A 22,852-nucleotide genomic window follows, 5' to 3' on the forward strand; every position below is an offset into this window, starting at 1 on the left:
GAGAACCCCTTCTGCCTATCCCATAGACTCTTTGGCACAAGGAACAGGGGTATCCGCGCCAGTTCAGTCAGGTTCTTCCCCGAGTCTATAACGACATCCAGCTCCGAGAAACTCCTGTCACCAGCTACCCATCCCTAAAAATATCCCCACCCCGCCCCCCACTCGACACTGGTCACTTTACCTCATTATTATTTTTTTATATATATATATCGTCAGTCTATTGACACTATTAATTCCACAGTTTATTCTGCTGCATTATCCACGGTTGTTTACATACAACTTTCAGAGTACTATGCACAGCATATAGACCCCTGTATCCAGCCCCCTTGTTTTAAACTGTCCTGTGAAAGCCCTCCCCTCTCACTGCTGTTGTGTGTTGCGTCCTGATCGTGGGCTGGGGGGAACGCTATTTCAGGCCGCCATATACCTGTGTAAGAATGGTATGACAATAAGCCACACTAGACTAGACTTGAAAACTAGAACCTTTTTCAGTTTTTATTAAGTACAAAACCCACAAGTATAATCACACCCAGTGATGTCATAAAGCACCCTATTTTATTCAAGAATTATGTACCTATAAAAACGCATAAACGTGAACAGTATGTTCGCGATCAGGTGATGTTTGCCAACACCGGGCAACAGATGGCAATGGGATTTAAGCCATTCGTGGGAGTGAAATATCTAGCTGGTCTGAATAGCAGGATTTCACTGATTTCATGAGCATTTCGCTTTTTTTTCTTTCAAGAAACATAGCAACTAACGAAATATGTTTTGAATCTCAGTCACCTGATTTGGTCGCTTTGTGATTTTTCTCCTTGCTGTAGAATGTTAAAGGTAGATTTGCCCCTAACCCCACTAAACCCAAACTGCCACACAACGGCAAGTCAGCTCTCTTGGCCGCAAATAACCTTGCATGGATATTCCGGTTTTGTTTCCAGGTGTAGTGGATTGATTGAAAGGGACTTATTTCCCAGCGCTTGACTCTTATCGATTATCTTTGACTTAGTTTATTATGACTTATCAGAGCAGCACTGACCAATGGAAAGAGGGCTAGGCTCAAACCTTGACGTGACATTGAGCTTAGCAGAGCATCCTGGCTGTTTAAATCAATCACACTAGAAGGATTTCAGGCTTTAACCGAAAAAGACGTCTGACTGGTGGAAGGAGAAGTAACAACACCCAGATGCCTTATATCTCTTATAGTGAATATGGTGCTACACCTTGACATTGAGTTACCTGTTTAATGTGACCATTGTTTTGTAAAATTCTGAAGAATTAAAATATTGAGAAGGCAATACAATCATATAACAAAGCTGTTATGATACAAGTTGCTCATATTCCAAAATAACCTAAACAATTTGGGTGACGTGACACCCATCAACACATAATCCAGGCACCTTGGTAGAAAACACCCAGCTTGGTACGTACATGCACATTATGAGCTGCACTTAGGAGCAGCGGCCAGGAACCGCTGTAGTCTTTCATGGTGAGCGGCGTGCCAGTAACACCGGGTGACCAATCATCCACTTCCACTGATAAATCGCTTTATTAAAGTGGTTCACATCCAGGCCACTGCAAAGAAAGAGCCGAAGGGGAGGGAGTTATGCAGCTCCTGGGAAATGGTACGAAAGACCAAAGTTAAGACATTTAGGGACCCAGAAAAAAGAAACAGGCTGTTCGCTGTGACAGCACAGGCCAAAGACCTTGGAAGTGCTCCGACTGACCTAAGCTACAGCTAACAACTTGCAGTTGCTGCTCCTCCCCCACCCGTTCCTCTTGTTTTGTGATGCAGAGGCAGGAAGTGTTTGCAGTACACAAGATACCCTCCCTGCAACATTCTGATCCCTCTTGGCTAATAACTTTAATACTTAGCTTCCCTAACCCCCCGCCCACCAGAACTAACAGGTTGCAAACAAACGGGACAAGCTTATTTCCCGTACTCCATGGCCGCCCGCTTCCTGTGTTACGATAGTTACCATCCACATTTACTTCAGGGGCATGTAGTGTGCCAGAACTTGCCTGCACACCTTCAGAGAAAGCCACTTTAGAAACAGTTGGGATTAAATTTGGGGGAGGGGGTTGGGGGGAATATAATTATTCCAGGAAATTCCCCTGGCACAGGTATGCAAGGCAGAGAGACGTGCATCATAGATCAACACCTCATCATAGGAATTAACGGGAGCGAAAGCTTTGGGAAGATTACATCATCACCACAAACCGTGATGCTGAATCACCCGGTCAGGTAGCACGTAGTCGTTATAGTTATTGCTGATGTCAGGTCGGGGAAAAGAGCGGAATTTCCAAGAGGCAAAAAAACCAAAAAGATCTCTTCAAATTCAGTACCATCACTCAGCTCAGCTTTTGGCTAAGAGCAGGGGAATTACTTCAAGGGTGTCTACAGCAGCAAGATTGGGGTGGCGTCAAATGACTCTGTAATTACAGATGGCTATCATCATACTCAGAAAGTTCCGAAAATCAGTTCAGAAATACCAGCGTTCCACATCCCAGCTGCTGGGCTCGGAGCACTGATTTCCCATTCGCGATAAAGACGTTTTCCAGAATTCAGGAAAGGTCTGGTCTATTTAGAAGCCAGTAAGTCTTCTGCAGGCGGTCTGGCCATCTTTTTAGTCTGTGCACAGCAAGGTTTATTCAATGACAAAAAAAAAACAAAAAAAAGAATCTGATTATTAGCGAAAGTCTCTCTGGTGCAGTCACCGTCCCCTTTGCACATATAAGCAAATGACATGCAGGAGACAATTTTTCCTCTCAGGAAAGATGCACACAATGCATGGCTATACTTTATACTTTTATAGCAGAGACAGACGTAATGAATACCGTGCAGATTTGCGGGGCGGGCAGGGGTGGGTAACGCTGAAACGGTAACGTTGTATTTTCAGACTACTGAGGGAAATCGCATGCCCTTTGACTGATCTATTTATAGATAAATGCTTTCACATTCAAACGCACAATGTAAACAGGATCTCGCAGTTCCTCTTGCCCGCCTGGCATCCGGTAACCCCCCTTGCCAATTTAAATAAAAAAGATGAATGGAGGAATGGACGTCAGCCTGGCCAACGGGGCGATGAGAAAGCGTCAGACCCCCCCATCTGCGGACGCTGAGCCAGCCTTGATTCATTCCCTTCCCACTTTCGACACCAGGGGCAGGAACCGCCATACAAACAGCCGTGGAGGCGGGGGCCGCCGAAGGGAAAAGGAAGGGGAAACACCAAGATGTTGTTCGCAATTCAGATCCTGTTTTCCTTCCTTCACCCGCCCTCCCAAAGAGCGACCCTAGTGCAGGTGCACTCATCCCCCGCCCACCTTGAAACCCCCACCCGTGTGAAGGTACTGCCACTGGCCTGTACTACAAAGCGGGGTTACTGGCTTATCGGGGTAACTTGTCAGATTTAAATGGACTTCATATTCGTTCACCTACATTTTGCCCAGACTACCGTAAATCCGACAAGTTACCCCGATAAGCCAGTAACCCCGCTTCGTGGTACAGGCCACAGGATTCTCACACTGACAAACAGACCCAGACACGCACACACACGCACGCACCATGCAGTCTCTGCCCCTGCGACAGCTACTCCCAGCCCAGCTGAACCTAAAGAGGCACGACTGCAAAAGTTCAGCCCAGGACGGATGGACCCGTTTGCTAACGAACAGGACCTGGGCCCGATAGAGCGGGCGGTCCCTCATTTACACTTCGTTCTCCAATTTAAGGGCGCTCATAACTATTTCCATGATGTCATAGGCTGTCAGTGTGGGAAGTCAAGTCGCTTGCACAGTGAAACCTAAGCCAGATACCTAGAAGAAACGTTCAGCAAATGTGGTTCCGATGTGAGGAACGTCGCCTTAAGAGAAAAATGAAGAAGCGTGCACATTCACACACCGAGACACAGGGATCGAAAAAGGGAGCGTCTGCCAAACCAACACAGAATGACCACAATTACAGGAAAGAAAACTACTAATAATAAAAGACCGCTTAGATCCTTAGCACTTGGCTAACCTCTTCCGTGTATTTATAATCCAAAAGATGAAAATGGATTCAAAACCGATGGTTCAGTGAGGCCGACTGCGCACATGCGTATGGCTTTCAGATGCATGACAGCACAGAACATCCCAGCAGACGTACAGAGATAAGGCACGAACACGCTCTGACCTTAAGCGTTTAGAGACATTTTCCCCAAAGTCCTAACTTGGCTGCTCTCTCAAGGCATTGAGATTTCATTGTCCTTTGTTGTCCTCACACTGATAAGTAGATTCCTTTACATGCGACTTTTGATTCCTTTCACTGAAAAGCATTTTGCGATCTCTCTTATAAAAGTGAACTCCTCTTCATTTATTTATATGTCCAATCGATCTCCTGTGGGTCATTTGCTCATGTGCGCAAAAGGAGACGGCGTGTGTGACGCTTATGCTCGTCGGGGGGGGTACGGGGGGGGTTTCCCTTTGACGGACCGTCAGCCCATTGTAGGACACACACCCACTAAGAGTCGCACACTTTAGAAAACTCAGGGATACCAACAAGCCCTGGCATTTGCCTTTGGATTGCGGAAGGAGAGGAGGAGGGAAACACGCTTCAGGAAAAGCCCCCAGCACCCATGTCCCCCCCCCCCACATTATGAGTGTGAAAGTATCAAGGCTCAGCCTTGGGGCAGCCTTCACACAGCCTAAGGACACACAAAGGTCATGTAGAGGGCATGCTTCGCTGCAATCCCATAGTGCCCCTGTCTCAACTGGGAAGAAAATTTCAAGAGGCAAGGAGACACTATTTATTGTGTAAAAATACCTCTTTTATTCGAGTCTCCTTTATTACAATTGCACACCAACAATTCTTGGGCACACTAAAATATTCATAGAAATGTATCGCCCGCTAAAACAGTCATTAGTCTTTAAATGCCTTGTAGGGAGGTGCAGATATGCTGAGAACTTCTCTCCTGGGAAGGCACAAGCTATTCACTCCCCCCCCCCCATTTATGCCTACAGTAGCAGATGCAATTGTACATTTTGATACCATTCAGCAAATTAAGAATAAGAGCAGGGGAGGGGCAGAGGGGGGTGGATGGCGAACACGTCAGCTAGCATAGCTACAAGGAGCTGCTAACCACTTGCCGAATCTCTCACAGTGCGAGAATGTCTTACTATTTACTTTCAGAGCCTGCATTTCTAAGCATCTCGATAATAGTCGTTGCAGGAAACTGGGCCGAGCCACGAGCAGGCATGAGCAGCAACGGCAACACCACCAAACAAGGGTAAACGGCACAAAACACACAAAAGCATCACAAGGCCTTCATTAAGGTCTTCCTTAAGCTAGCGGACGCAGGCGTCACAGAATCGGGCTTTTGGGGGGGGGAAGTTTTCGGGATTCAGCGGTTAAAAGCATTTTCGAGGTCGGTGGTGTGTGTACGCAGAAAGGACAGGTGGGGCCCTTAGACCCATGGGGGGGGGGTGGTGGAACAGCAGTGCAGACGGCAGAGTGTACTGTACTGTGCTTGGGGGAGTGGCTGGACAGGAAGGCTCACTGTGGGGGTGCAGGTGTATTTTACGTGGACCCAAAGCAACGCCCTTGCCTTTTATACCCAAGCAGACAAAGTAGGGGTGTGGAAAAGGCCGGTTCATTCCTGGTGCCCAGTGCATAGCATACGACTGAGTCGTTTACCCTCTGATTGGGGTCATGAAGATTGGTTATCGATGCACAATTGGATTCTTGAAGAAGGTCTGCGCCTTAGTACAGCAAAGGTGCTACAGTAGTCATACCTGCACTCTATCCGTATACCTCCTCCAAACCATGCCCAATTCACCAGACTTCCACATAGCGTGGGGCCCCCCCGATTCCATGGGGGGGATTAGGAGGGCGACGCTCCACTAAATTCCCTGATTCTCATTTCACTATTAAAAACCCAGAATAAAAGTCAAGCCCCAGGTGAGAATGAATTCTAACACTTCAAGTGGTCTGGCACTCAGCCGGCGGTCCTTGGGGGGGGGGGGGGGGGGGGGGGACATCGCTGACCTGTTAGTGTCGCTTCGATGTCATGACCGTGCCAGTACCAGACAACCAACAGGCCTGTTTATGATCGTGTGAGATCGATTCCCTTAGTAAGTCCTGTGAAGTACAACACAAAGGCAGCAGCACAGATACTAAGAGTCCCAAGTACTGGCTTTAAAGGGGTAGTACAAAATAAGGGCACTTATTCTGATATAATGTAGAATTAAGACGTATTATACAGTGTATGTTTATATTGTATATACACGCACACTCACAAAGGAACGTCCTACAGCAAGTATGAAGGTCAAAGCAGGCCTTTCTGCTGAAGCACTACCGGCACAGTCCTCTCACCCGAATCCACGCCAGTTTGCTAAACTATCCCAAAACAACGCTCCAACATGCGGAGACACGAGTACCGACAGGTGCTACCCTGACCTTCCCACGCCTCACCCAGGGAACGTGCGTCCGCCAGGAGCTCCACGACACACAGGTGATGGCCACACACACGGCCAAGGGGAACACCCCCAGGGACCTGTGTGAGGCCTTAGGTGGCGGCTCCTAGTGGTGGTACAGGATTTTTCTTTTTCAATGAATGGGAGATGGAGAGGGTGTTAAGGAGTCACTAGCAGGAGGCGGGGAATCAAAGCAGAGCGCTAGAATGGGCCCGAGGAGCGATCTCGTGAGCTGGCCCATCATAAGCGGAGGTCTTCAGTGTAATACGGGCAGAGAGAGATGAGAACGACGTGGAGAACATCGCGGCATTGCATAGAGAGCCGGAAACGCAGCAAAAACAACCGATCCACCTAAAACACACCAGTTCAAGGTAGTGTATCAGAATTAGCAGCCGGGGCATGAGGTGATAAGAGTGGAATGACACACAGGAAGTCCTGCTACCCTGGGGAGGGGCTCATTCAGCCACTGCCAGATGCCACCGGACCCGAGAACCAGGGTCACCAGAATCTCTGACATGCAGGCTTTGGGTCTGCCTCTAATTTCAATTACAGTTAACTGACTGCTTCCCGAACTCTGCATGGGAAGACTAACTGCCAAAGAGAGGCATTGTGAAGGCCAGTGTACAGTACAGACACCCACAGCTGAAAAGCCCCTGCACCCCCCATCCCAACCAGTTATGCTGGCCCATCTTGAAGTTCCACATGTCCAGTAAACATGTTGTGAGAGTGGAACGTGTGATGCGCGTAAGAAACTCAGTTACAACTCCACAACTGAGGCGGCAGCTGGCTAAGAAACGGCAGGGGGCATCTCAAGATTATGGTGGGGGGGGGGGGGGGGGGGCACTGCAGCTGCCAGCCATATCTGCACTACGACGTGTACAGTGGTCATTTTATAATGAGGATGACAACCTGGACCACAATCACTATATACCGCACGACCTGGGCACTCTTGACGTGTACTGGGGAAAGGAGATTCTGCAGGTCGCTAGCAAGGACAGCGACATCAGGCACCCCACCACCACAAACACACACACATAAAAATCAAGAAAATGTCAAGTTCTCAAGGGGGGGAAGGAGGGAACAGCAGTTAGAATAAATACAGGAACTGCATAACCACCACTTAATTCAAGGAGGAAAAAAAATTATATATAAAGCAACTGATACTGGATGATGATCATTAAAAATAATAATATATTCTGCTTTCCAGTTCCTTGCAACAAGATCACACAGAGGCGAGTCTACAGAATGGCTCAGAAATGATGAAGACTGGTCACTCCATAAACCAATCACAGCACAGATGTGCAACAGGTAGGAGGAGCATGCAGACACAAAAAAAATAAATCACATCAGTGGCGTGTGGACCTCAGATGTATGGACGACCCCCCCCCGAGTCCTGTGCTCGCCCCTCTGCTGTTCAATGGCAGAATTCATAAATCGGATATGAACAACTTTGCCTTTTCTCTCTGCATGCGCTCGGTTACTCAAACACCTCACTGTGTAGGCATGCGTAAACAGATATAGCAGATAAATATCTTTATTTTCCCTGTGCTTGGCCACCTGCCCATTAAATGGAACATTCCAGAAAATATAACCAGGCAGACAGACAGGTCAAAATTTGATGCGTAGAAGAATAGATTTTGGGGTTAGGTGTAAGGAGCTAAATATCTCTTTGAACTTGAGGGATGGGATGGAAATATAAAATTTAGAATTTTAAAGCATATTCAAAGTGGAAGAGCACCCCCTAGTGGGTTAACCCCCTTGCTGCGGTGGACAACACCTCCCTAGGGGCAGACAGGAGAGGATGTGAAGGTTTCCCACGGGGGAGCTGGATTGCGATTTTTTGGAGTAGTCCTGCCTCCCCAGAGCATGTGGGCAGAGTCATGGGGAGAGGCCCCGCCCTCAGGCCCCCAGGATGATCTTAACAAAGCCGGCCACGTCAGTGTCTTTGGAGTCATGGAGCAGGAAGAATGGATGTTGCTGCAGAATATCAGACATTAATAAACCATTAACAGAAAAAGGACAGTCGCCGACATGCTTAAGACATTTCTATAAACTGCACTTTCTGATAAGTGACATTTCTGAAGCACAGAACCAAATGTGAGGTAAAAAACAAAATAACAATAATAACAATAATAATAATAAATAAAATACAAATCACTGGGTTTAGTTCGCCCCCTTGTGGCTATTTAAGAGGAACAAGAGACAAACATGAATTCCCATTAGCCTCCATAGTAATGGGTTTCCTTCCATAAAGAGGTACTTTCAGTCTTGGTACATTAGCATCATGTTCTGAATCTCAGAAAGCTGACACTGAGAAATGGTTCAACTCTTACCATGAGTTCTGTGTAAGTAGGACGTTCTCCGGCATTCTTCTTCAAACTGTGGGCAAAAAAAAATAATTGCAAAAAAAAAGAATGAACTAGACAAAATTGTACAGCACGGGGTGGAGGAGATGGTTTCTGGTGCAAAAGGACGCAGCAAAACTGGATGTGTAGATTTCGCAAATTAAAAGTGGCAGAAAAGGAGGATGGGTTTGTGCAAGAACCTGCCCATAGGTGAGCCATCAAATCACTGCCATCAAATGCACCTGCCCTTTCTGCCCAGCAGGTGGAGCAAGGGTGGAACGATTGGAGAGGGGGCGGGGGGTTGTCCCAGTGCTTCCAGAACAGGGAGACAGTGGGGAGGGAGAGCAGCATTAACAGGAAGTGGGACAGGAAGAGGCTGTGGTCAGAGGGCACAGCATTACTGGGACACCTGCCCAAAACAGACTGCGGCGCATTCAGCCAAGCCGACGGCTTCCTCCTCCTAAAGCAAAGCCCCGCCCCCACCCCCCGCATTCCACATTCTGTAGCTGGAGATACAAGCTACACCTCAACCACCAAGGGAGAAACCATGAGACAGGTCACCAGCCGCATCTCACTCCAAATAAAAGACATGCAGGTGACTAAACCGCTGCACGACACAACAGAACTTCCTCCGCGTGAAGAACACCAAGATGACAAGTGACAGACAGGCCGTCTAAACACGTTTGCGTCTGCAGTCGCTTTTGCTGGGGTACAGATACACAGGCAGATGTGCAGCATCTTCCCAGAACTAATGTCGCAACTGACGCGTAGCAGGGCCTTCATGCATCAAGGTTGGGTGTCGCAGAAAGGAGACGGAGTGACTGCTGTCAAACGCCGAACCTAAAGCGGCCCCAGAGGGGAACATACCACTGGGAGGTGAAGGCTACGAACTCCGGCGAGAACCGGTCGGCTGGAAGCTGCGGCGACGGTTCCTCCACCACCTGCTTGAGCTGCTGGAATGGCGTTCCCCACGAGTCGTACGGGAATCGCAGGATGGCGAGCTCGATCTGAGGAGGAAGGCCGCGGGACCGCGTTTGCATTTCACAAGCACTCTCAGAGAAAGGTCGTTCCTTGTTCAGACATAAACACAAGCAGAGGATAAGCATTCCAGCGTTGGCGGGATTTCAGGCAACAAGCGGTACCGCTTCTCAAAGGGTGACTGGCGAGTGCTTGGTGCAACCTCACTCTGCTGGAGCGTGAAGGAGCAGCAAGAATGGAGGAAGGAGAAAGGAAGGAGCACAGGAATGTACCCACCATGGTAATCCCTAAACTCCAGATGTCGGACTTGACGTTATAACCCTTCTGGTTCGTCTCCGGGTTGATCCTCTCAGGCTGAAACGCACAAACACAGAATTCCATCATGGCCTGGCATCCAAAGCCTTCCAATCCCCCCAGTACCCAACCTTTGGGACGCTTTATCCATGACCTTCTCCACCCGGTCCCCAGGGCCCCCAGACAGTCCACATTTTTGCTCCATCCCAGCACACCTGTACCAAACATTTAAGCAATCAAGGGCTCTACATACCTGGTACAGGCGTGCAGGAAGGTGGGAGGGAGCAAAAACACAGAAAGTCTGGGGGTCTCCGGGGACTGGGTTGAGCAACACTGCTCCAAACGATCATTTACCAAAGGCACACGGCTTCCACTCCTTCAATCTAACGGGAATCATTAAAACCTCACCACATGGCATAAAACAAGACTGACCGCAGAAGCCTGAGTGTCTCTGGCGTACCGCAGCAACGTTCTGCTGCCAAGCCGCCCTGATTTACTACTGATTCCCGCTCAGAATTATAATTTCTCTCCTGACGTTACTGAAACCCCAAGGCGCACAAACTTGCACAGCTGGCTGACAGGCACCCGGCTCGGCGCAAAGACTTTCATGGGGTTTAAACCCACAAATTGCTGTTAAGACTTCAGTCGAGTCTCCCCCTCCAGCAACAAAAGAGCATCCCGCCCCAAACACCTTCCCGTAAGGAGATTGCATGTGTGTGCATGAGTGAGCATGTGTGAATTACTTACACACACACACACACACACGTTGGTCCTCCTATCTAAATGGTGACCGTCCATTCATTTCCATGGGAAAAACCCTAATCCCAATCACAACGCCCTTAACTATAAGTAACCAACCAAAATACAAGACTTTTTGATCGCATTCACAGATTTTCGTGTAATTTAGGTTATCCAAATGGGGACCTGAAGAAGTGTCCTCAAAAGTAAGGAGGTTTCAGGTTACACCACACTTTGGGGACATTTCGGTCCCCAAATGTGATCTATGCAAACGCCCCCCCCCCCCTACACACACACACACACACACACGAATGCATTTTTTGAACAGATTTCAGGAAAACACAGGTGAATTATATTGAAGGAAGAAACCAAAACAGCAGCATTAGTAAATAGTCACTGCCTAAAAGCCATTGTCTAAAAGGGGAAATTCTCATAATGTAAATAGAAAGTAAGAAAAAAAAGCTCTTCAAAAGAAGCATTAAAACTATTAGTGCATTGTCAGTTTCCAAGCTAATCCGCATGCTGGCCGCCCATGTGCTATTCTGGCCCCCGTTTTTGCCCCGCCCCCTTACCGCCATGTAAGGCTTGCAACCGGCATCCATGGTCTTGGCCACGGAATCCACAAGGTAGCCGCTGATCCCGAAGTCGCACATCTTGACCTGGCCCTGCGCGTTGATGAGCACGTTGGACGGCTTCACGTCTGCAGGCGGGAGGCACAGAGAGAGGGGGCACAAGACGGAGGGTGACCTTCATTTAAAGCGTAGGGATGGGCCACATAAGATCAAAGGAAAGGGCTACCTTGGGCAACCAGCCTTGGGCAACCAGCAGCGACTCACCTCGATGTATCACTGAGAGGTTGCTATGCAGGTGCTCCAGGGCCTTCACAATCTGCCAGAGGGCAGGAGAGCAGGTCAGGCAGCTGCTCAGCATCCCTGAACTTCACCTTAAGTCATCCTACACGCCAGACTTCCAGGTTATCTACACTCTCTGCCAACGTGCCCCCCCCTCTGACAAACATACTACCCATTACACAAAAACTTTCTTCCAGTGCAGGTATAACACTTATTCTGCTCCGGGAGTTACGTTAATGGCTTACTGAGACGGACCATTGTGATCAGAGGCAGAGGTCTGTGTGTGTGTGTGTGTGTGTGTGTGTGTGTGTGTGTGTGCAAGGATGACCAGCCAGTGCTGAATTAAATGTGCAAACCACTGTGAACTGTGTGTGTGGGGGGGGAGGGTGGACGGAATTACATCGTGCCCTGATGTGTTTAGGTCAACGACAAAAACACCTGATAATTTCCCCGCTACACACAGGAAGGCCCCTTCAGGAAATAATCAGTCTTGAGAGGAGAAGCACACCAGCAAGTATTTTAACAGGATTTCACACCTTTTTCCGCTCCCTCCCCCCCACTCCCATCTTTCTTTGGATATAATATAACGGCCGATAAATGCCGCCAGGACCTGAGCTTTGACAGAGGACATCAGACCATAATGTGACTCCAAGCCCATAAAATCACCTATCAGCATGAACACTGATAGGGCACTGCAGGTCGTATCTGTAACAGGACCAAAGAGCGATCCATTTCACAGCAGTGATGCCACTACTGCCAGCAGAGGACCATTTCATTCTATACCATCACCCCACAATCGAGGGGGGGCGGGTGTTCAACATCTGTCTGAATCACTAAATCACTCCCCTAAATCACAATTATACTCTGTACACTTGGGTTCAGTGGATGATACTGATGCATTCATGGACCATCAGGCACTAAAAGGGTGATGTGTGTGGGTTAGGGACCTGTATTCATGTCCGGAAGGTCATGGGTTTGAATCACATAGCTCACAGCATAATAATACCACTATAGGACTCTTGAGCAAGATTAGGTAGTAAAAACTGCCCCAATTTCCCCACAGGGACGAATAAAGTACCACTATTCCATTCTAACTAGTTTGTATTCATTGGCACAGATAAGAATTATCTGTTGTTGACACCCTGGACGTCGAACGGTATCTATAACGACAAGAGGCTCCGCCCACTCACAGACACCGCCATCTTTCCCAGGATGTCTTCTGGGATGGTCATCCCCTTCTCAATAACCTGCTTGTAGAATTTGTCCAACGAGGTGTCCAACAGCTCCATGCAGATCCACACGTCACCCTAGAAACACCAAAGCAACCAGGTTAGACATTCCTGGACGCCATGGCCACATTCCTGAGATGCTAATCAACCAACAGGGCCATGGTGCCCAGTGTGGAACATCCTGTGCAACGCTCACTCCTGGAGGAAGGTATCCACATGAGGAAATCTTCCACCCCCCCTACTCCCCCACCCCCCGCGCACCAACAACAAGCTACATCCGTAGCTACATGATTTGTCCAAAAAGGCTCATTTTCATAAAAGCAAGTCTTTAGCCGGAACAAACAAAATAACGGCAGTAACACATAATGAGCTGCCATACTGTGCAGATCCACATACACAATCAGAGAGTGGGGCGTCTATTCTGTAATTGCCAGGATTTGCTCGACCACAGACTTCAAACCACTGAACTGTGTATTGAGCAGATGGCCAGGTATTTCAATGCAAAAAATGACTTGAAGAGAAGTAGCTTATACATACACAGCAGCTATGGAGGTGAGAGATTTTTCCAGAAACCTACCACCAGAGAGGGGTGGAAAGGGGAACCAGAGCATCTGCAGAGATGCTGTCAATTAGCCAGGACAGCCTGCTGCTGAATGGACTACAGTTACCCCTCTGGGGTCGAGTGCATCGTCAACGATGTAGCGCATTTTTCCCGTCTATTTCAGTTCATAACTCGCTTAAATCTTTATGTAGAAACATGAAAAAAAAAACAGAATAAATCCGTAATCTGTCTTTTCAAAACGTCCATTGTCGGAAGTATTAAAGTTTTTAAAATCAGGTTAAAATCGGCAAAAAAGTAAATCATGTCACCTTACTTTGTTTTACCTGCATCGGGGCGTGTAGCGCCGCCCTCACCTGAAGATCGATATTCGCATTATAAATAGCCGCATTTCCTCGTGTTCAAATCACATTCGCATGGTAATTTGATGAACAACGCAGCGGTGAAACGCGATTCAGATACATCCCCATCATCGCCATAAAGAGGGGGGGGGATGTGGCCAGGTGTGAATGGCTCATTCATACACATGACAGCCCCTACATATTTAATGAAAGGAGCCCAGAAATAGTGACATGAGTTAGCTTTTTCTTATTTATTTATCCAACTGAATGTTGCAACTACATCATTTAGTCATCTTCATGTAGCCAAGACTATGGTGATCAGATATCTGGGATCAAAAACTGCCACCATTGCTTACTATGTACTTTTATAATATTTCTGCAAGTGTTCCAAACTGCATTTTGCAATGTCTATACTTTGATGTCAACTTTCAAAACTTCACATAAATCTGACATATTTACAAAGTACATTAAAATTAAGATGAGTTTAATGCCAAAACAAATACATAAGAAATGAACAGAAGTCATGGCAAATACATTATGATATTGAATGAAATGTGTGACCATGCCCCAGTCAGTGACTGTGTTCCCTACCCCTAGACCCCAGAGGATTAATGATGCTATGGCCATGCTGAGGGGACCGAAGGCGAGAGACAGCACCTCTCTGAAGAGAGCCCCGTAGAAGGTGACCGTGTAGAAACAGTCTACAGTCCTCATGGAGATGTCCAGGTCCATCAGCAGCCTCTTCTGCTCCTGCGTGTTCACTGTGGCTCTGATCCGCTGATGGACGTTCAGGGAAAAAAAAAGCAGTGAGTTTTGGCCGGGGAGGGCGTTCCTCGCTGCAGTCCGCCGGACCAGTCCCAGCACGCCTCCCTGCTCACCTTCACTGCCATGATCTGGCCACTGGGCACATGCCGCATCTTGTCCACCACCCCATAAGCCCCACGGCCCAGCTCGCTGATCTGCTCCAAGTCGTCCGCCTTCACCTCGAAGTTCTGGGGGGGGGCAGAGAGACCAGCAGAGGTTGGGGGGCAGTGCATAGATCAGTGGGCTAAGCCTCCGCGCCTGTGACCACAAGGTCACCGGTTTGAGCCTGGCCTCAGCAAAATAGTCACGTCTGTGGGTCCTTCAGCAAGGCACTTAACTCCCAGTTCCACTGCCAGTGGCTGCCCTTCACTGCCAAGCTCACTGTCACCCACATGCGTATCTGCCTGTCTTGGAGGGATGGCGTAGGCAAAAAGAATTTCCTCACAGGGATCAATAAAGTGTCATTATTATTATTATTATTATTATTAACTGGTCAAACGGGGACTGACAACATGAATAAATACAAGAAGAAGAAGCAGAGCTTCAGAACGACAGCGGCAGACGAGTCAATTAAGGCGGCGCCCGGCAAATACCTCACTGACAGGGACAAAGAGTAAGCAAAATGCCACGAGAACAACAGACACTTGTGGAATGAAGACTCCGGGTCAGTAAAATGCCTTAGAATGAAATCACTGACAGACAGACTTTCAATCAGACGAGTTTAGTCCTCATCCTCCACTGACATCACTCTATTTAAGGAAACTAAACGTGATCAGGAAAAGGAAAGACATCATCCATCACCGTGAGCGTTAATCTCAGTTAATCTCAGGCACTCCGTTCCTGTTACGGAGAAGCTCGGCAAACACCTGCGTCAACAACTGGGAGAGGCCAAACAGCAATTAATTACACACATAAGTCAATTAATTACACACAACTGCTAATTGAATTACATTTTTGGTAATTGAGTGCTGCATATTACAGTATTTGATTCTTTTTCGGTACCGCTTGTGACAAATTAACCCCAAAACTGGTGATTTTAAGCTTCTCGAAGTTATTTTTTTTTTAAAAAGCAACGCAATTAATAAGAAAAGGGAATTGAAACGCTTCTGATCTTACGTTTACAAAACAGTGGTCACTCTTACTTAGAAGAGAAGAAAATTGTCACCACTGCCAATGGAAAATTCCACTAATTTTAGAAGTTTAAAATAAATATTTTCTCTGCTGCTCAGAAGGCTACGAAGAGCATTCCCAAGAGCCTTCAGCTGGTATGCTTCAGCGATTCACTTGTAATGTGCAGTGGGTGTCGCTTTGAGCTGATGCATGACTGACTGCCTCAAGTCAATCTAACAGCTTCACATGTAGAGATGCTAGCACAGCAAGACCGCAGCAAAACCGCCCAGCAATGACTCTCCGAGTTACGCAAAGTCTTTACAGCAGATGCTGACTGCACATCTCAAAGGCGCCGGAGGAAATGCAGAATGGCCGGTGCTTGCAAACGGACAACAGTCATGGCACACTCTCATTGGCAGAGGGGGAAATAGCTGCTGGTCGGATTAACCAATAAAAACGAAGAGGAGACACGTAAGATTGGACTGTACCTTCCCTCCAATGGTCACGCAGGCTTTCGAATCCAAATCTCTCGGGGGTCTGTTGGTATAAGGAAAAATATAAAATTATGTTGGTTTGATTACGATTTAAAGAATGGAGATTTTTGACCGAATAGCTGTGGTAAGTGTCCTAGGGGGTTCCATCTGTGAGCCCACGGGGTACAGGAGTGAAAACTCACAGCTGCATAAACTGGTGGGAAAGGAAGTCATGGGCTATCTGCTGAGCTGCAATACACCACCAATATCGCCTTTTCATAAAGTAAAAAACACTTTAATTTGCCCCCATATTACCCCAATCCCACCTCTCTGACATATACTGCCTATCCTTCTGTCTGTCCAACGGAGGCTGGGAAAATCGCTTACGTTGCTGTTGCAGGTGGCTGCTCGAAAACTTCCTTCGACAGCTTGAGTTTGGCTCTGCCTCTTGCTTTTCCTGCTGGAGAACACCGAGGAGGAGGTGAGGGTCATAAAGCAGAAGAGGCTCATGGACCGACCAGTTCCACATATGAGAATTTCAAGAGTGACATTTCAGACATAAACCTGCCCATCCATCAAAATGCTCACGCGTTACTCTGCTTTGCTTCCCGATCCAATCCAAGTGAGCCCTGCCGTCCAAAGTGCGTTCATGTTTCACCGACGACGCCAAAAAAAATCAAGACATCTTTGTCCAAACATACAAGCACAATGACCAAATACCTTTCACAAGGTGACTAACACCAGAAGCACCAATTTGACAAACCACAACCCAAAAACCAGGAACTGTGTGGCACAGCAGGTTAGGGATCTGGACCCATGCCCATCAGGTTGTGGGTTTGAATCCCATGGCCGGTACTCTTGGGCCCTGAACCCTTAACCTTCTCTAAGATCTTGGGTGCTGCCTAACCCTACCTCACTTCTATGTTGCTTTAGACAAACGTGCCTGCAAAATGAGTACAATTCCATTTTGTATCTTGCTCACCCACAGGCACAGAACATACGGAAATATTCATGAAAACGCGACCGTTCATCAAACTGGTGTCTCTAAGGAGTGGGAAGCTACTCTTGAATTATTCGACTTTACCTCCCAAAAGATGCAACAGCCACTTAGTCTGAACTAGCAGCCCTGACAGCCTCAGCAGACAGCAGGTTTCAGCCACTCGCACCCACAGCCCACTGCACGTTTGGCACTGGTACCTATGGAACACTTAAGTGGAACAAGGAACTTCGAATGGGGGGAATACTTAGATAATTAATTAAATATCACTTAGCGCTCCTTTGCACATTTGATCTTTAAGTCAAAGCAAATTCCTTTACGGTTTCCATTCCTGGGACTGAACAACTCTAGAAGCACAGAAGGGCATGAGACCACTCCCCCTTTCCCGCCACACACGAATGGAATTCCGGCGAGCCGCTGGCCTCAAGGGCAGCAGCTCATTGGACAAGACCAGGCACGCTCCGCATGAGCACGAAGGCCGCCGCGGTCTCGATGGCGGCGGCGCGGGCCTGGGAGCACGCAAGGCCGAACACGCATGCCGGGAGACAGACACGGGAGCATGCATGCATACTTCCCCATTCCGCTGGAAAGAAAACCCCTCGAAACCAAAGCGATCAACAGTGAAAAGAATGACTCGGTGCAAGCAGTCCGCTCTTAGTAAGATCCAGGCATCAGAAAAAGAAATCTTAAAAAAACAAAACACTGCAAGAAAAAAGTAATGCAAAAAACAGAAAAAAAGGAGATTTACCTCGTCTACCTACATCTATGTAGGTTTTTCTAACCTGTGCCAGAATTATTGGGAAGTAAAACCTGGAATTGCTATTCTTGTGTAAACAGAAGGACAAAAGGCTAAGAGGAAGCAAAGTGGGCATCGCGGCGGCAAGGACATTCTGCCGCGTGTATTTTACCAAGTAGGAAGAAACATGGTGAGACGCAGTTTCACCCATAAACGCCCCGACCAAACTTTCTACAGACGCCACCACTGCGATGACCCTGAGTCTTGTGCAGACAGCGACAGACATCCCCAGAAACGCCGCTGCGCTTATCTGTATCGGTGATGGAGGACGCCCTGTTTTGGTCCAACCTCATTCACATGCTCGAAGCATTTCAGACAGGGGCCGCCAATCTTATCCAGAAAGGGCTGCTGTGTGAGCGGGTTTTCGCTGCAACTCCCTAATTAGATTGTTAGTTAAAGGACTGATTGCCTGAAAAGTCAATTGAACAGCTGACCTAAAGGTTACCCAAAAAAACCAGCACACACACCGGCCCTTTGCGGATAAGACTGGGCACCCCCGGTTTAAGACGCGCGACTCGCTAGACTCCAGAACGAAAGGCTTTTGAATATCAGCATCCAGGTCAGGGGTTGGGACTGTGATCCTGCCCCAGGAGCTGCGTGATTTGGTTCTTTCGACGCTATTAAAGTGATGGAAAGCATCAACGAGAAAGAACTGATTGCACACAAGCTCACCAATAAAAGACGGCTAAGGCAAATTTAGAAACAACTCAATTCAGGGAAAGGACAGTTCACTGGAAGCGGGGGAATCAGATACTCATCAACTGCCTTTTGGCAGCAAGCCCGGCATCGCTAAGATTCCTAACCCCCCCTCCCCCATTCCTTAGTCCATCTCTATTTTGCCCAATTCCTGCCTGGACTCCGCCCAGAATCTCAAGCGGTCTTCAATGGAATTCCGGAACCAGTAGGAGAAGGGAACGGGGGCGGGTTCGGCACAGAATATCCGCTTCAAACTGCCTCCCACCCACAAACTCGCTGCCTCGCAGTTCACTCCCAGTGGCTCGATTTCCATAAGAGTTCATTCAGTTCCTTTTGCATTTATAAACCCCTCCAGCATGAGACAGCAGGCAGCAGACAATCCCTCCTTGTGCACCATCAGTGACCAGGCAGCCTGTCTGACGGCCGGCTAGTACATAACGGTGACCGTGCGAGGGGTGAGCTTCCATGCTGCCGGCATGCTGGCACAGGTGCTGCGTGCAGCTTATAATGACAGACCTGGACCTTGTGCCCCATCGCTGGCACGGGCCTTAATTCCGAAGCCCCCGATCACTATGACTACCCAAGCCTCACAGCTGTCGTGCCTTAGCCAGGTCAAAAAATGGCTGCATGAACAGTGCGGACATGTCTCTGAGCGATGTTAGTATGCAAGCCGCATTCGTAAATGATCGCTGCTTCCACGATCGTGTCGTGCTGCACGTTTTCAATCCTAGATCAAAGAAATGGGTGACAAGGACGTATATAGTCTACGGTACATGTGATGATGGAGGTAATAGGAGGAACGTACGGATTACCAAGTCTCCGGTTTCGACACGCGTCGGGGTTTTACACGACAGCAAATCAGAATCGGCTGGAGCCGCTGCCCAAACTGCGGCACGTCTGAGCCGACCTGCAGGCCGCAGCAGGCTATTCACTGCCTCCTGCGAAGCAACAAAGTTCATCAGCCTCTTGGGCAGAGGGCAGAAGTGCTTCAGGCGGCGCGACAGTAGCCAGATAGCCACACTGGGCCTTTCCCCAGCGCCGACTCAAGACGTCGCGAGGAAGCGTCACGTGAGGCTGACTTCTGTGCTTCCGAGTCACATTGAAAATGACACAAAACATGCGCACCGACCGAAGCATGCATGCATTTCTTATACTATTTGGCAGCTGTCCAGATTTCATTTGCACAAAATCTGTTCACCAACAGCGACTCAACGTAAAGCTGGTTTCCGCACCAAACACTTAACGTTAACTTGATCTCTCATTAAAGTCGCCTTGAGCATATGCTGCCATACACTCTAGCAGAACTGTGGGCCCAAGGTGCAGGATGAAAAACAAGGTAAATAAACAAACACAGTGGGCAAGCAGCACGCTGTGCAGATGCAGGCTCGGCGCGAATCGGCCAGCATTACAGCAGGAGCGCTAAACACACATTTCTTGTTAAAAGGACTAAATGCATATCTTGTACCAGTTTAGTGCATTTCAGAGCTTAATAAAGGCCAGGGGAGGGGGACCAACCACATAAAACCAAAAAAAGAGAGAGAAAATCACAGAAAGCTTTTACTGTGTGAGCTGCAGAATTCCTCTACAGGTCTGGACCAAGGCCAGTGAAAGGATTGGAGACTGCAAGCTGAGGCAGAACTGATTTGCATGGACGTTAACGCCACATCCTTCGTACACAAATGAAGGGACGGCATAAAGTCGGCACGTTTGTAAAGACAAGGGCCACGTTACCTGCAGCCCTCGGGGTCCCCCTCCCCCTCCCTCGACTTCCCAAGAGTCAACGTGGCAAACAATCTGGACGACGACAAGTCAAATAATGGGCCCGGAGTTACGAGACGGCCTGACGGGGTACGGATTCCCGGGAGATTCACCAGCAAGATCACAAGAGGAAGTAGACAGACACACTGTTTGCAGTGACTTCGGAGTTTATTAGTTTACTTTCTCAAGTATTAGAATACCAAGTTCCCACTTTAATCAACTTTAAATACAGTTAAATATAGTATCATCAGCAGGTTAGTCAAGGCAAGCAAAACTATTTTAACAATTGAGTCCAGTCTCATCTTATTTCACGGGGTACACAGGCCTATAAATCTACATGAGCAGTTCAAAAGAGACGGATTCCTAATCATGCAACGTTCCCCTGTGATGTAAACCACAGCGGACAAGCACTAAGTGCTTTCAAAATAACCAACAAAACGTACAAACGTGCGTGACTCCTATAAACCCCACACTTGCTTGCTAGTTTTGAAATGACGTCACGGAGGAGCAAGACTGAGGTGGAATTTGGGATCCTCCGTAGTTCAGGTACACGATGCCCTCCATGCAGACATCTCTTACAGGTAAGATCACGCCTCAAGCCCACAGCCAAAGAGAAAATAAAAACGAAACATCGCCTGCGTTCAACTAAAGCATGCACTATTCCAGAGCAGCGATTATAAAAATCAGTTTTATTCACTGCAGACAGTTTCACCACTTCCTGAACACGAACATGAAAAGGGTCTCGAATTCAGAGAATAACTCTGTTTGGTCGTAGGGCGTTGCTCGATGTTCGGATCCATGAAAGCTACAATTAGGCCCAGTGTGTGAGAAGTCATGCACCCTCACGGGGCTTAAAAGGATCGGGGCACCGAAACCCCCTCTGACATCTGAAATGTGCGAAGTTATTCCAGGAATGCGTTGCACTCCTATTTTATTTATTTGCTTTCTGGACGCCACACGCAATATTCATCGTGCAGTCATGCTTTTGATAAAGGCGGCATTTTCCTCCTAATTCAATACAGCTCGGATCATTTGCCCATCCATTTTTGCATTTAAGTACTCCGTAGCCCCGTCCCTTGAACTGTTTTGTGGCAGCTACGTGTGTGCAACACAACTATTTTTAGCGTGTTATTTTTGCAATGTCTACCTATTTGTTACTGGGTGCAGAAACAAAACTTCGCCCCCCAAGACGAGCCGACTGAGCTCAAATTAATGTCTGTTTTCCATTACGTTACATCGAGGGCGAAAACAAAATTGCAAGCAGCAGACTTGGCCTTAAACTCGTGCCTTATATCCTGGTCGCTCGTACCTGCAACAGCAAGGAGGTCAAACCGTCCACAAGAACGCTCGAGCTGCGCGATTTAGCAAATAATAGACGCGCAGCGAAAAACGCGCATTAGCAAATGTGCAACGATTATCGTCTTTAATAAGCAAAAAGTCTCACTTTAACTTATGCATTTGAAAGACGGGCCGTTGGCATTGCGTACAGTTCAATCTTCACACTTTTCATGGTGCTGCCAATAAATTACAAACACAGATTCCTGGTATCGAAGTGAAAGGTAAGCGAATAATACAGTTATTACAGTAACCAGTGCTGGGATCGTCTTACCAGGAACTCTGCAAAGTACTGATCCTAAACAGGAAATGCAACTGACCATTTAAACGCATTAAAATTAAATGCATTGGCTATGTTCGACTTGCTGCACTGCTCTTTGCAAAGACTGGAGCCCTGAATGCAATGCTATAGTTTTGCACGGATCGTTTAAATATTCTTACCTCCCTTGGTTGGAGACATTTCTCCTTTGGGGGGAGGGGAAGCACAAAAGACTTTGCCTTCTCTATCGCTCCCTCCCTCCATCTCTCGTTCTGGCTGTAGCTTCAGCGGCTCGATTTGCAACAATGATGCAAAATCCTAGCCGGGATCTTCATGCAACTAGAGCCGTTTGGCCTCTAAACTCCAGGTTTCCTTGCTTGGAGCAAATGTAGAATTGCACGCCTTGCAAAACAGGCTGAAACGAGAAATTTTGCAATTCAACTGCAGGGAATGTTCCGCAGCACTTACATGATGGGCCAAGGCCGGCAGCTGAACTCCAGCAGGCGCTCCGTCTTCTTCTTGTGGGGAGCGATGGCAGATTTCACGCTCGTCTCTCTTGTTGCTGCCACCTACTGTGGCGGAGATGAAAGTCTCTTTCTCGATTGTGGTCAGCGGTCTCCACAAATAAAATGTTCACTCACATCAGATAGTAAGAACCTAGAAAAGTTCAAATACGTCGTGGGTCCGGCCACCTTCAGCATATTATATGACAGAAACTAATTCTGTCGTAAATGGCATATGTCAAAATGCCTGTGAAATCCAAATGATGTTTTATTGTATTTTTTTTTCTATCACACATCCTCTGGACCAGAAAGTGATTGTTTTGGCGTTTCCACTTCCAAAAT

At 47.8% G+C, this 22,852-nt stretch overlaps 1 protein-coding gene across 5 annotated transcripts; it reads right to left on the minus strand.

The window, feature by feature from the left end:
- Positions 1-4,429: 4,429 nt before the first annotated feature.
- Positions 4,430-22,545, minus strand: map2k6 (mitogen-activated protein kinase kinase 6). 5 transcript variants are annotated; one of them, XM_048987183.1, is made up of 12 exons: positions 22,476-22,545; positions 16,554-16,626; positions 16,182-16,230; positions 14,658-14,771; positions 14,437-14,556; positions 12,841-12,957; positions 11,636-11,687; positions 11,372-11,499; positions 10,044-10,121; positions 9,657-9,796; positions 8,778-8,823; positions 4,430-8,421 (listed from the first exon to the last, which is right to left on the minus strand). In XM_048987183.1, exons 4-12 carry the CDS (start codon positions 14,694-14,696, stop codon positions 8,344-8,346), a joined length of 798 nt encoding a protein of 265 aa, XP_048843140.1. In that variant the 5' UTR covers positions 14,697-14,771; positions 16,182-16,230; positions 16,554-16,626; positions 22,476-22,545; the 3' UTR covers positions 4,430-8,343. The 5 variants fall into 5 exon arrangements, with proteins under 5 accessions (XP_048843140.1, XP_048843139.1, XP_048843137.1 ...); XM_048987182.1 differs by having other exon boundaries at positions 16,554-16,623; positions 22,190-22,535; XM_048987180.1 differs by having other exon boundaries at positions 22,190-22,535.
- Between the last annotated feature and the right edge of the window lie 307 nt (positions 22,546-22,852).

The sequence above is a fragment of the Brienomyrus brachyistius genome, chromosome 20, assembly GCF_023856365.1.
Source record: "Brienomyrus brachyistius isolate T26 chromosome 20, BBRACH_0.4, whole genome shotgun sequence".
In the NCBI taxonomy this organism is placed as follows: Eukaryota; Metazoa; Chordata; class Actinopteri; order Osteoglossiformes; family Mormyridae; genus Brienomyrus; species Brienomyrus brachyistius.

What these genes read in the sequence shown, in the direction of transcription:
- map2k6 (XM_048987180.1), bottom strand. Translation starts at nt 22,271, where the DNA reads ATGGAGGGAGGGAGCGATAGAGAAGGCAAAGTCTTTTGTGCTTCCCCT. An exon ending in AATGTCTCCAACCAAGGGAG is followed by an intron (nt 16,627 to 22,189) that starts GTAAGAATATTT and finishes GGTGTTCTCCAG; the next exon opens with CAGGAAAAGCAAGAGGCAGA. An exon ending in CAGCCACCTGCAACAGCAAC is followed by an intron (nt 16,231 to 16,553) that starts GTAAGCGATTTT and finishes TTATACCAACAG; the next exon opens with ACCCCCGAGAGATTTGGATT.